The following is a 13,812-nucleotide window of genomic DNA, read 5'->3' as shown; positions in this document are numbered from 1 at the left end:
AGTGTATTTATAGTTTTCTTTTTTAATTGTACCCATAAGGATACATTCTGCTGTGCTCGGAGTATTTGTCTCTTTTCAGGATCAATTCCTTATGCTGCACAGGAACATTGTAAAATAGTGATGTCAAACAAATTGTATTTGTGGCAAAAAATTGGAATTCAAATAAAACAAGGGAGGGGAATAGTATCATAAAAATATTTATTGAAAAAATTCCCATCATCATTTGGCCGTACTAAGTAAGTAAAACGCTGAGAGTGACTATGGTAATTAGGATGCAAACAGCTAGTACCATGAGCAGGATGATTCGGCAACATTTGGAATGCTTTTTTTCTCTTTCTTTCTTTTTTAACAAGGTATCATACCCAGGAGTATAAATGTCCCCCATCCAGAACCGTAGTTCATTAGGATTTTCCTAAAAGAAAAATCAGAAAAATAACTCAGTTCCACTCTCTTGCACATAAAGTCATTAGAACATAGCCAGAAGTATTTTGGCTATCATCAGATAGTGATTAATGAATTTAAGGCATCACAACACAAACGCAAGAAACTTTCACTTGAACATAGGTTATGGTACTTGCCAGATACTGCAAATGTTCCACTGGGGAAAATTAAAACCACACTTTTCAGCCAGGAACCAAATGCAGGACACCAGCCATTGAAATTTGATTAAAAAACCCAGAAGAAACTATGTTGTCTTTTCAAGTAGAGTTGTCAATTTAGAAACACAGATCTTTTGGGGGGAAAAAAAAAAAGAAAAAAAAAGGAACTACAGAAAAAAACCTCACAAAAGTAACCCTAAAAGTTATTTGTGTCCACCCACAGGCAGGCAAGTTCCCACATAGTGTGGATGAGGCTGAGAAAATATATGTTTTTTGGTAATGGAATAATGTTTTGAACAGTTATTGAAGTGGGTATATAATATTTAAGTGCCTTGTTTATAGTTCTTCCTTATATAAACGGGGAACCTGAGCGGAGGGGTGTTGCAGTTTAAGACTCTCTGGTCACAGAGGTTGTGTTCTGCAGAACTGAAAATCCTGTGGTCTAATCAGATACGTAGACTTTTCCTGATCAGACCCATGTTAGTGTCATGTCTGTACAGAAAATACATCTCTATTTACCTCTGGAACCCCACCGAAAGAACTAAGTGGGCTGCACACTGGTTCATGCACACACACCACACAGATCAGCAATTATCTTTGCACAAATGCAGCGCAACAGCCTGTTACCTTTATGTGGCTGGCCAAGTCAGAGTGCAGCGAGTGTCTGTCATAGTCTTGCACGGTCCAGGAAGGGGTCTTTTTCTTTTCCTCCCAGTCATCATCTACCTGGATATCACTATACAAGGGGTTGCTTTTGATTGTGGATTTCAGGGTGACGGGTGTAATGTGTTTCCCAAGGGCTTTGTCTATAATTTCTTGACTGACCCCATTTGAGTCTAAGCCCGGCAGCTCACTGGCATTCCTCTTCTCGCTCTGTAAGGCACAAGTTAGATCAGAAGTTGGCTTTCATCTTCATTTACCTACAATGCAGGCCCTCTTCCAAAATTATCATTTGTAATATGATAGAATATTTTTTAAAATTACACACGAAGCAAATTTTCTCATTCTGGCAAACATCTACAGTGCATTAAAGGTACTGTTCACTCTGGGCAGATTTATTCCTTCTGGGGAAAGCACGTGGGTACAATCTGAACTTTGAACGCTTTTGCAAATGTGAGCTGTCATTATGCCTGCTGAAAGCAAGCCTGTGCTTTAGCAAAACAGTGCTGTGGAGCACTGTGTTAGAAGATGCAGTTCTGCTGAGAGCCACAGGTGTATGATGCAGAAGCAGAGGTACAAGGACAAAGCAGAATGAAGCACAGGGCTAATGCTGTGTAACTGCCTTGGCTGGAGCTGCACCTCTGCAGCAGGGTTGTGATTCACGGTTCTGTTCACTCTGTTGAGTGCTAGACCCAAGTCAGGATGTCAGAGACCCTTCATTCAGTTAAGGGAGAGTCCTTGATTTGGGTGCTACCAAAACTCAAAGGTAATTAAATATCTGAGCAGTCTCCCAGCAACAATAATCACTAAACAGGACCTTTTAGGACAAGAGAGTGGCAAGGGAGGAGAAAGAACAACCCTGGTGGGATTACATTTTGGACAGCTTGCAAACTGCTGCTTAACACAACGCTAAGAGCCTCTTCAGGTGCTGGTAAGATGGTAGTTACCATATTTTTTGATCTGTAATTCCATGGAGGAATGCAATCAGGCTCTCCAATTCACCATGTTCAATATTTTTGTTCACCACAGCTTTCTGCCCCTGAATTAATCCATCACTCATCTGAGGTTTTAGCAGTGCATCAGTTTCCCAAGAGATCTGCTTCTGACATAGCTCTTCCTTCCCGCTAACCCTCTCCCGTGTCTCAGGACTGCTTCTACAGGACCATCACAGTACAAATTTAGGTTTCCTCATCAGCAAATACTACTCACCTATTAACACCTTCGTCTTTAGGAACTTTATGTTGAGACAAGGGGAGCCTTGCCCTGACTAGGTGGCCCTGCAGCAGGTGTGCTGGGGAAGGGGCACACTCCCCAGAATATGGGAATACAGTGAGTGCACATCACAACAGATGAAGAAACTGGGACCTGAGAAACTTCTTCCATGAAAGGACATCTTTCCCAGGATATTTCTCTTATATTGAGATCTCCAGCTTTTAAGTTGCCATGGGCTGCATGGACTTCAGCAGCCAAAGGGCTCACTGCTGTTAGGGGTGTGTCCTGCTCCTCTTTCCACCCTTCTGGTGGGGGAACAGGGGATCCCCCCCTCCACCCACACACAGGGTCTGGGAGCTGCTCAGATCCCACATCAGCCAATGTAGGCCTCTAAGCTGATAGCAAACTGTTGACTACTTCTGCTTGAGTAATTTTTTGCCCCCTTTGTGGGCTGGTGAATCCACTTCCAGTGGAAGCCAGCTGCTACATGTCATCACCTACTTTATGCCTCAGTGCCTGTGCACACACATAGACATATGTGAGTTGGTCTGGGGCAGGCAGATGTAGAAGGGAGAAGAAGGACTGGCTTCCTTCAGAAAGGAAAGGTGGAGAAGAGAAAACAACAGTTTTGTTGAAGGAACCCTAGGAGAAAACATCATGCTGGTATTCTAAATCATGCACACATCATGCTGCCATCACTAAATGGTGCACAAGTGACTAAGTATGTTTCCCATCAATAATTACTATTAGTAGGTGGATGGATCCTCAGTGCCTTTTCAGTCCCTCTGTTAGTTCATAATTTCCATATGTCATTCCTTAGCTTTGACATGTCCCCTGACACTATTACACTTTGCATTGCAGTGACAGCTGGGACTGAAGCTTTCTGGGTTGTACTGGTGGGATTTCAGCTGAGCTGGTGTTTTTAACTGTCATTTCTTTCTGACTGCATTTTATTTTATTTTATTTAGTTTATTTTATTTTATTTCTTCCTTAAAATTTGTCATTAACCTTAATGACACTTCCCTCAAGCTTGCTAGATACTCGAACTTGGAGAACATTTTGTTGAAGAATATAAACTGTCTCACCAGGGGATGCTTGGTCTCCCTAGGCTAAAATGGTGTGAAAAGAACGCGACTTGACAGTAATTTCTAAAGCTGTTTTAAATAAAATGCTCCAAAACTTGGAATAGATGTCATGATGCAAATTTTTTTATAAAGTAAGTACTTTGTGGCAAAACATTTTTTCCCATTCCATCTGGAGTACCTTCCTTTTCATGGCCATGAGAACAGGAGAATGTCATAGCCTGGAGCAGAGGTAGAGAGGGAATAGGATGGGAGGGACAACAGGGTTTTACTGTTAGAACTGGACTGGAATTTGGTGTAGGAGATAGTTTGTAGAAGTTTTGGAGAACAGACATTGAAGTGCTAAGTTGATAAGGAGAAGGCATTCGAGTGCAGGCAAACGCTTGGTTGTGAAACTTCTGCAGTAGGTATGTCCTAGAAATTAGTTAGGGAAAAGGAAGGACAGAAGCCTGAAGCACACACACACATACAAAAAAGAACCAACGAACCCCCAAAAGTTTAGGCCCAAGAAATTATACAGAGAAATACGAAGAAGATTGCATGAAATATATGCATTTATAGAAGCAGAGAAAGAGGAGACTAGATAATAAAAAATATGCTTGCTAGTATTAATTCTAGCAAAACCTACTTATTTATTCTTCTCAGATTCGGAACATCTCCCAACAGTTTTCACAGATTTCTGTTTTGATTGCGATTCACGAAGAAAATATTCATGAAAGAAAGAGGAAAGTATTGTAAACTTAGATATCCATATGTGGTACGGAATTTATATGATACACACCAGAGGCAATTTATGTTACTATTCATTAAATGGAAGATGGAACAGCAAATACTCGAAAAAGCAATAGTTACAAAGAACTCTGAGAAACTGTAGATGAAATGTGTTGACAAAATACTTATTTAACAAGATGAAAAATGCTGAACTCTGCACACACATAACTGTGTTTGATGTACATATAGCTTATGAGCAAGAAAGCTGTTATGGTTTGTAACTTGTGTTTCACTGAGAACAGTTTGTATCTCTTTGACATACCCAGAGAACTGGCATGTAAAAAAAGAGGATTCTGTAAAAAGCCTGAAGATCTACAAAAAGTCAATGTTAGTTCCATCCCTGGTCAAAATGTGCTTACTCCACACAAGGTTTTTCTTGCACAAATTATGCATATAGGTACATTACAAAATATAAAAAAATATAAATTTATCTATATTGCTAGGAAGCAATTTAATCTCATTTTAATTGTGAATTCATTATTTTGTTCCTGCTGTTGTCATTGTTGTTAGCACTGAAACAACCTAAGAGTATAACAATTCTTCCCTCAGTCTGTGATATGAGACATCAAGCTAATCACCCACCAAAACCATGAAATCAACAGTTAAGGCTAGGTCTTGGTCTCAAGCCCATCTGTCTGCTAGAAGAGACCAAAGAGACACCTAAAAAATTAGGGAAATTTACTTCCTGGAAGTCATTTTTTTCTTTATTTCCCCCAAAGACAGTTCCTCTTGTCCCATGGCTAGCCATGGTCTCCAGCTGCCTCTGGGGGAGATACTCAATGAAAGTGACAAATGCTCTCAATGAGCAGCTATGCCTGGAAGTTTTAACCAAGGGAGTCTTTAAGGAGCTTAGGGCCACCAGATACTGCAGGATTTGTTTTGTAACAACTTCCTCAATCCTAATGAAAGTGGGTATCAGTGTGATTATTATATTTGCATGTAATTTATTTAAGACTATGATTCTCCATTGTGCAAAAACTTTGTAATGCACCCTGTAGGACTCTCTCAGCACTTGGAAGGCCATTTTTCCTGATGCAGAGACATGTTTCTAAGACAGACAAAAGGTCTGATACATCAAAAGCTGATAGGTGGTCACACAAAAATCCCTGTGATAGTTTTAACTGTATAATTATTGCTAGGCATTTGGTCAACAAAAACCTCCTCATTTATCAGGATAAATAATTATTAGCTCTTTAGAATTTCTTGAAGAAATGTGATTTCGTAAGTGATGCTGCAGAAAAGCAATCAGGAAGGCTAGGAATAACCAAGGGTAAGTAAGCAGATCTGAAAGACAGTAGGATGAACTGCTCACATCAAGGGTTTCTGAGAATGAGTTTTCATACCAAAGGAACTAAAGGGGGTCAGAATTGTTTGCCAGACACAAAGCAACCTGGGAAGCCACCTGACATGGGTAAGAGGGAGATCAGTAGATGGTTATAAATGCTTAAGCCAAAGTGGCAGGAACATTCAGAGAAAAGCAGGCATTTATACTATTTTAATTGTGCAGCACTGAGAGGACTTCTGTCCTCACAATGAATTTAAAGAAAGCTGTTTTATCTGTCTTTGGTAATGGAGTTCTGCTGGGTTGTGAGCACATTATGTAAAAACTCTGTATGGTGTCAGACCAAAGCTCCTGCCAGCCTTGCAGCTGGCTCTGATTGTGGCCAGTTGCAGATGTCTCAGGAAGAATAACTGCAAGTATGTAATGCATGTATGAGCCAGGGCACAAACAAGTGACTGTAAACCAGCACCTGACTTATAGGTAAAGAGAATTTCCTGTCGTAGTACACTGAGAAACAAAGGCAGGACACAGGTATTAGCTCCTATGAGAGAGCGGGAGCGAATGCAGTTAGCAGGATAACCATAATACCTGCAGGCCAAAATTTTGTGGAAATTTTCAGGGCAATCAGAAAGCAGTCAGTAGCTAGCCATTTGCAAGAGAAACAGTCTGTGCTTTTTACACTGCTTTTCACAAGGAAGGGCCAAGATTACGGGACTGCTTTATGGTTTGTTTTATTCAGAGTAGATGAAAATATACAGCGAGCAGGGAAGCTGTTCAGTTTACCTGACACAGAAGGGGAAAGTAAGGAGAGAAAGCAGCAGCTTTTTGGTCAGCAACAGGAATTATCACTATGTCAAGCTGCTTCTTACAATGGAAATAAATTTAAAAACTTATAGGTGGAGAAAACACAAAAATGCTTAAGTGCAATTGAATTGAAGTGATTTCATAATGAAGGTCTGGAAAAGACCACAAACACACCACTGAGAAGTCACTTTACATGGGGAGCCCTGAGTAGCAGTGAATTTCTGAAGAGGGAATTTAGGCTACTCTTAAGGTTTAATGACTTTGGGAGTCTGTAGGTCATGCACATATGTTTTGAAATGAATTCTCCTCCCTCCCCCACCCCATTTCCGTTTCTGAATTAACTAACCCTTAACCCCATTAGCTCTCTCATCTTAAAGCAAAATATGTTATTCCTGTGCCATTAGTTCTCCACTGTGCCATCATGTTTATTCTAATGTCTGGAACTCATCAGTTCTTTTCCCTTTATTTGATTGTCAGCAAAAGGGAAAAAAGGAGGTGAGTTCATAAGGGAGCAAGAATAAGGCACAATGAATTTTTTCTGGACAGCTTGAATTCACTAATGACTACAGTTGAAAGTATAGGTTGTGCCCTAGGTTTAACATTTATAAAATGTACCGTGTTGCAAACTGCATTTCTGGAGACATGGTGAGCAGGCATTTCCTTTGAAATGGCCATCCCGGGGCTGGGAACAAAGTTCCAGGAAAACCCTCTTGCTGGTGGTGAAGGGCAAGAGCACAGGGCTTCCCACACATTTTTAATCCTTCTGCAGCTCTGCAGCCCTGGCTTGGTGACAGTGCGTCCTGTTTAACAACAATGGGGAAAAGAATCCCTGCTGTGGAGAAGGCTCTGTGTGTGGTTGCCTCCCTCCTGCACAAAAGAGGGGCTTAGGTGGAGTGGAGAGTGGGGCCAGCATTGCACCATACCCCATTGTTTGGGATCCCGCAGGCTCCTTCCCTTGGTTAGGGCTCTTTGCGTGGGAGACGACAGGCGATGTCCCCTCCCAGCTGTCCTTGGGGAATCGCCAGCAAAGATTATACAATATGAGCAGAAGCGGCTGGAGGCACTGGTGCAGGCAGAGGGAAGGGTGTCTGGGATGGGGAAGAGGGTAGTAAAGGTACGGGGGGGTCATGGAAGTGGGTGTTAGGAGGGGGAGGACTTTTGCATGTGGGTGAGGGCTGGAACAGACCCTGGGAGGGGGTGAAGGGGTTTGGGGAGCTGATGGGGATAAACGTCTGAAAGGGGAGAAATGCAACTGGAAGTAGCTGCGGGAGATGGTAAGGATCTTTCTCTTCCCCTCCCCTCCTCCAGGCTGATGTTTTTTCAGCTCCCACTCTCATTCCCCTGGGGAATTGGATACCCACCCTAAGGATGCTCAGACACTTTTCCACTCCCCCACCCCTCTGCCACCCCCCCGCCCCCCTGCCACGCTTATGTGCGCCTCTGTCCCTTGACAAGAAGCAGACCTTGGAGCTTTTGCTGAAGCTCGGGGTGGGGAGAGGCGAAGGGCTCCCCAGGCAGCGGGAGAGGAGTGCTGTGGAGCAGCAAGTGGGGCCCAGAGGGGCGTGAGCTGATGCAGCTGTAACGCTGCTGATCCAGACATGAACTTCTCCTCCGCCAGATCCAGGGCCTTTACTAGGCAGCACACATTCACATTTTTACCAAGAAACTGCTGCTACTTCTATATAATAACCTGGATTAATGCAGTCAATGTGTTTCATACTTTCAACAGCTGTCTGTCAGGATAACAGGAAGGTCAAAGTAGAATGAGAAAACACAGCAAAATAAAGAGGAAGCCACAGCACAGACAGAGATATGTAGACATATATAAGCTTGTGAGATACTAGTGAGAATCTCCAGTGCTCTCTCTAATGTGCCTTTTCATCGAGTTTCAGGGGTATGACCTGGCTTTCAGATTTAAGTCTGAGTTTTTGTCTTACTTCTTCATGGGGCATGTTTCATTCACCCCCTTAGTACAATAAGTTGTAATTATTGTACTAAGGGGGTGAATTAATATCAGTAGGCTTTCTGGGAAATGCTGTGAAAATGTTACGATGAGCATTAGAAAGCCTAACGTACCAAAACAAGTCAGCAGACAGCCCCAAAGAGAGTAGTTCTTCCCTTGCAGCCTGATTCTCCCTGAAGCCAATGGGAAAACTTACGGGAATATCAGTGATGCAGAGTCAGAGATGCAGGAAGCTGACTCCATAGCTGAAGCCTCAACCGCATGTTATTTTCCTCCTGATCCCCAAAATGAGGTGGAAAAATCAGGAAAAATGTCAGCCTCTTTTAGACCTTACCTGTAAATAGACCCTGTTGTGCCACCGCTGCACTCCAGGTAAAGCTGCTTCTGGGAATTTTGCCAGCGTGGCTTCCAGAAAGGCAGATTTTTTTACTAAAGACTTCACCTCCAGTTGCAGGAATTTATCAGGATGGTTGTTGTTTGGCAAAACAGAGAAGTCCATGTTTCTGTCCTGTAAAGTAATAATGAAAACAGCCCCAGCTTCTCCTTCCTGGCTGTGCATGCTTCTTCTATTATTAATGACGTGAAGAAGGATACGACAGTTTCCTGAAACTGTATCTGACCCCTGTTTGGTGTCAGGCTCACTTATATCATCCACCAGTGATAAAAGATTGCTTAGAAGCAGCAGAGCAGACAGGACATGTTTCTGTAAGTGCCTAGCTTAAGTTTTCAAGTTCAAGGTCTATTTTGATAGATATATATGTGCTCATTAAAGCTAACAGAGTACCAGTGAGTAGATGCATGAGACACTTAAATGCATACCAGCACTTCCTCAAGTGACCTGCCAAAAATGCCAAGCTTACAATACTTCAAAGTAGGCTTTTTTTCCCCCAGAAAATTAGAAGCAGCTCCCAGTGCAAAGCAAGCCTTCCTTTTCTGTGGCTCCATTGTGCTGTGTGGGTCGGTACCATTCACCACAATGGTTATGACATGCACTTCTGTAGGTTCAGGGTTTTCTTTCACAGTAAGTTCTTCTTGACCCTGAGAAATATTAGATTGTTTCAAGTAATTGATAACAGAAGTTTTCAGGGAATTGATTCTTCTCCTGTTCAAGTGAATGGAAGAAAAACTTACTGACTTGAATGGCATAGTCCCCTCACTTTTGTTATTTTATTTTGAGATTTGATATTTTCTTCATAATTTTATAAGTCTGAAGTTCTTTTGACTTTCAGCTAATGAAATTGCCCTTCTCGTCATAGCCATTACTTACAACCAGCAAAACTAGCCTCCTCATTTTTATTTCAGCCTTTTTTTCCCCCCAAACCTTTCTGCTTTCCTAGGATATGTTTCATCTTTGATGACACTGCCACAGAGGAGAGGCTTTTGAAAGTACATTGTTTGAAATTCAGGAAAACTATTTTGGATCAAATTAGTACTGAGAATTAGGGCATCACAAAAATTTTAGCCTTCTACTTAGACCAAAGAATCAGAATAATCTATTTTCCTTACAGAAGATTGCTGAAATTTAAAAAGAAAATAAACCCAGTAATCTATTTTTAAAAATGCTGTTAATGTGAGATTCCTAATGCAATATATGAACACTTTAATATGCATTTACATTAAAAGTGTTATCTACTTAGAAAGCTCATGATTTTTCCTTGCTTGTATTTACTGGCATTTATTTTACAGCACATCTGTAAAAAATTACTAATCTACCACCTTTCAAGTAGGTGCTCATATTAGAGTGTTTGTGAGCAGCTACAAGAGAGAGTAGTGACCGTGTTTCTGAGCAGATGTGCATGCTTCTGGGGAACCTGTTGCTACATTCAGAACTGTTTCTCCCCAGTGTAATGAAACCCTGAAACACAAACACACCTTTTACAGTGGGACTACCATGAAGCTGCCATTTTAGACTTAGTTTTCCCTGTGCAGAACTAAGACAGTAATAGTATGTATTCTAAAATAGCTCGGTATATAAAACCATGCTTTCTTTCTTAAATATACGTATCCTTTACAGCATCTTTCTGGATGCTGTATTCTTCTGTACATTATAGCATATAATGTGGTGTGTGCCTGTATGAATTTACTTACTGACACTACTTAATTTCATTAGACATGACATAAGAACATAAAAAATATCTCACTAGATCAGACCCCTCAAGCCCAAGATCTATCACTGTGTTTGAAAAAGACAAGAAGACATGCTGTTTAGGAAGGCTGTGTACACCTGGCTACTTTCTGCGGTTCATTCTCCTTTTAGTGTCCTAGAAGCCACACAACTTTTTGTGCTAGAGTGTCTCTTCCCAGGCATTTTATTATCTGTTTATAGACTTGTCCATGTATTTGTCTAATTGCTTTTCAAATCTTCCGCTTTAGAAATTCTGATTGCTTGTCCTTTAGAAGCAATCTTCAGAACATCATGACCATCTGTCTATTTTTATGTGTTTTAAGATAATTTCCATACTAGTTTTATCAGGGATACCCTCCTTGCAGGATTTTAAGAACAAGAGCTCCACGTGCAGCTTATCCATCACCTTCAGGATGTTTTTAAACCTTGACCATGCTTGTCTCAGCTGCCTCCTCAATCTGAAGGCTTTTGCAGTCTCATCTCATAATCCACCTGGTCTGTCTCCTTGCTCATTTATTTGCCTTTTTTAATGTGTTACAGTATAATTCTACTGCATTGTTCATAAGAACACAGCAAACATAAATGAATGCTATGCTCAAGCTGTGGGTACACCACAGTTTCAAAAATGGGAAAAATTATGTCCATTCTTTGAACAACATCTATCCATTTTGGGGGGTTTTCCCCCTGCTATTCTCATAGAGCTAGTAACTTCAGACTACACTAGCCAATGATACTATGATTTTTCTTCACCTATATGAGTGTCATTTGCAAGTTCAGCATCTTGTAGGAACAGTTTAGGCTATTTTCTATAGCTATACTGCCTTACATTTACCCACATCAAAGTCTACTGCCCAATGTCTTGCCTAATCACTGGTTTTTTTTGTGAGATTCTTGCCAAGTGAGGCAACAGTTAGTTGACAAGAAGAGCTTAATTGTCACCTACAGAGCTGGAGATCTCAGTTTTACTCTCTTCCTCATGCCGTTAATGAAAATATTGAAAAAAACAAACCCAAAATCATTCCTTGGGGAACCACACTGCTGACTCCTCTCCATCCTGAAAAATGAGCATTTTGCTTCCGATCCTTTAACCAGTTTACGGCCATTAAAATTGCTCCTGTAGTCCTGTGTGAATATAGTTTCTTGAATATCCTGTAATGTGGAACCTTGTCAGAGACTTCTGTGTCCACCAGATCCTCTTTGCTCAAGACACAACTGAATCCATGCTGAACCTTTCCCAACAGCCCGTGCTTATCCATGTGATCAGGGACTTTATTCCTTTTTATCAGCTGTTTACGGCACCAGAAAAGGAACTCAAGACTCCCTGCTTCATCAGTAGTTCAAAGGATCCCCTAAAGATCCCCTTTTCCACAAATATGAATTATACTGCAATCTGCCAGAGTGGCTATTTGAAACAAGTTTACGCACCATGGCAAGCAGTTCTGTAATTTCCTAGTTGTCTTCTTCCAGGAAACTCACATGACTACCACCCTAGATACCTGTTAGCATGTAACATACCGGTTTGGTCTTACATGTATATTTCTTTCAACTTGATCCAGCCTCTCTGATTTCTCTGCTATAAGGAATATGCAAGGTACGAGAACCCCTGCCACATTTAGCTGGGAAGGCCAACACAAAAATTCACTGAACTTCCCTTTCATAGCTCTATCCTCCTCAAGTGTCCCTTACTGTGTTATCAGATGGTCCCAACAGACTCATTACCTGGCTTCTTGCTTTAGAAGTATTTCAAGTCCCTTTTACTATCAAGTTGGATATCTTTTCTACAGAGCTCTTCAAATGCTTTCTGAGTGCTGTTACTTTTCTGTTTACAGTTGACCTGCTAGGCTTTAGGGCCTCCATTGACCTCCTTATGTAGGCAAGCTTTCCACTTTTTCATATATTTTTAGAATAAGTAAATGGCTGCTTCTCTGTCACTGAAGATGACAATGAAAACTGAATGAAAAAAAAAACCAAAACCCAAACAACCCAAAATCTAAACCACATCATCCAGAGCAATGCAGCAATTTCCCTTCAGAATAAATGACAATGTAATTAAAATTCAGGTATTCCTTTTCTTTAAGAAAGGTATGAGAAGTGGTAACTATTGTCCCTGCTGCAGCTAACCAGCATGTATGTGGAAAGATGTAAGCTCGCTACACACCAGCCTAGCACAAAACCTGTGCACCACTTAAATCCCACTTAATCCAACAAAATAGAGTCTAAGTGGCATTTAATTAGCAGAGAGGTTTAATCTAGCCCTTGTGAGCTGAAGTGAATTTCACTTTTACTTGTCAGCTGAACTCGACTGATTTGACATTCATTAGTTGAAATCTTACATATTCATCAGGCTGGTAGGAAAACATATTAATGCAGAGGGATTGTTGCTAAAGTAGAAAGACCAAACCAAAAAAGCAAGTAAACTCGGGTGAGCGTGTCTATGAGTGCAGAAGCCTATTGCTTCCCTGAACACAGCTGGAAAGGGCTGCCTGCTGTCACCCAGGGCTGTGGCAGAGTTCTGCAAGACAGGCACATACATGCGTTTCCCGCCAGCACGCCGGGACTCAGGCCACAGGCTGGGCACATTCTTAAAATGTTCTTACCATTTTGTGACAAACAGGTATTTTGGACTGTGCTGCTTCTCTGAATGACAGAGTGTATTGAAGCAGTAAAATGAACTTGCTTTCAAATTCATGCTGAGAGGGAAAGAGGCATTTTTGCTATGAGGACACAAAGCTGCTTCAAAATTATTCACTCACATCTAATTAGTAGTTTTGTACTACAGATTCTGAAGGACTCGGAGCCAGAGCTATGAGCATTATAACACCCTGATTTCACTCATTACATTTAAAAAGAACATAATTCTACTGTGCAGCTTTCTATCCTTGGTTCCCATCCAAAAGTCTTTTCTTTTATAATGTTGCATAAGGGTGATGGGAGGATGATTTCAGCACAAGTCACTCATCTGTTTCCAACAGATACAGTGAAAAGGTAATTTTCCATTTTGAGACAAAGTTGACATTCTTGTTACTGGAACACTCATGTTAGTGGAAACAGCAGAGCATAAACATTCAGATTTGTGTGGGTGATATCGGCCTCTGGCCCCTCTGTCTCAGACTGTCCTCTGGCCCCTGGTTTGGAGACATCTTTCCTTTCACTTGATTTTTCATTGTTGTGATCCAAGCAAGTGCGGGAAAATTAGAAGGACTGGGTACTCAGTAAGTATGAAGAAAATTTACAATAATGATTTGTTTCTTTTGCCTGCTGACTACAAGATTTCTATTAGACATCCAAATGTGTGTCTGTGCCATTGAGGAGTT

General features: G+C 41.2%; 1 protein-coding gene across 1 annotated transcript; it reads right to left on the bottom strand.

Moving 5' to 3' along the window:
* Positions 1-216: 216 nt before the first annotated feature.
* MINAR2 (membrane integral NOTCH2 associated receptor 2) lies at positions 217-8,893 on the bottom strand. Its single transcript, XM_037374190.1, has 3 exons — positions 8,708-8,893; positions 1,227-1,472; positions 217-412 (listed from the first exon to the last, which is right to left on the bottom strand). Exons 1-3 carry the CDS (start codon positions 8,870-8,872, stop codon positions 233-235), a joined length of 591 nt encoding a protein of 196 aa, XP_037230087.1. The 5' UTR covers positions 8,873-8,893; the 3' UTR covers positions 217-232.
* Positions 8,894-13,812: the final 4,919 nt, after the last annotated feature.

This window comes from Falco rusticolus, chromosome Z, assembly GCF_015220075.1.
Source record: "Falco rusticolus isolate bFalRus1 chromosome Z, bFalRus1.pri, whole genome shotgun sequence".
Classification (NCBI taxonomy): domain Eukaryota; kingdom Metazoa; phylum Chordata; class Aves; order Falconiformes; family Falconidae; genus Falco; species Falco rusticolus.
This window is presented reverse-complemented; position numbering and strand designations above follow the sequence as displayed.

What these genes read in the sequence shown, in the direction of transcription:
- MINAR2 (XM_037374190.1), bottom strand. Translation starts at nt 8,872, where the DNA reads ATGGACTTCTCTGTTTTGCCAAACAACAACCATCCTGATAAATTCCTG. An exon ending in ACAACAGGGTCTATTTACAG is followed by an intron (nt 1,473 to 8,707) that starts GTAAGGTCTAAA and finishes TGTGCCTTACAG; the next exon opens with AGCGAGAAGAGGAATGCCAG. An exon ending in ACTTGGCCAGCCACATAAAG is followed by an intron (nt 413 to 1,226) that starts GTAACAGGCTGT and finishes TTTTTCTTTTAG; the next exon opens with GAAAATCCTAATGAACTACG.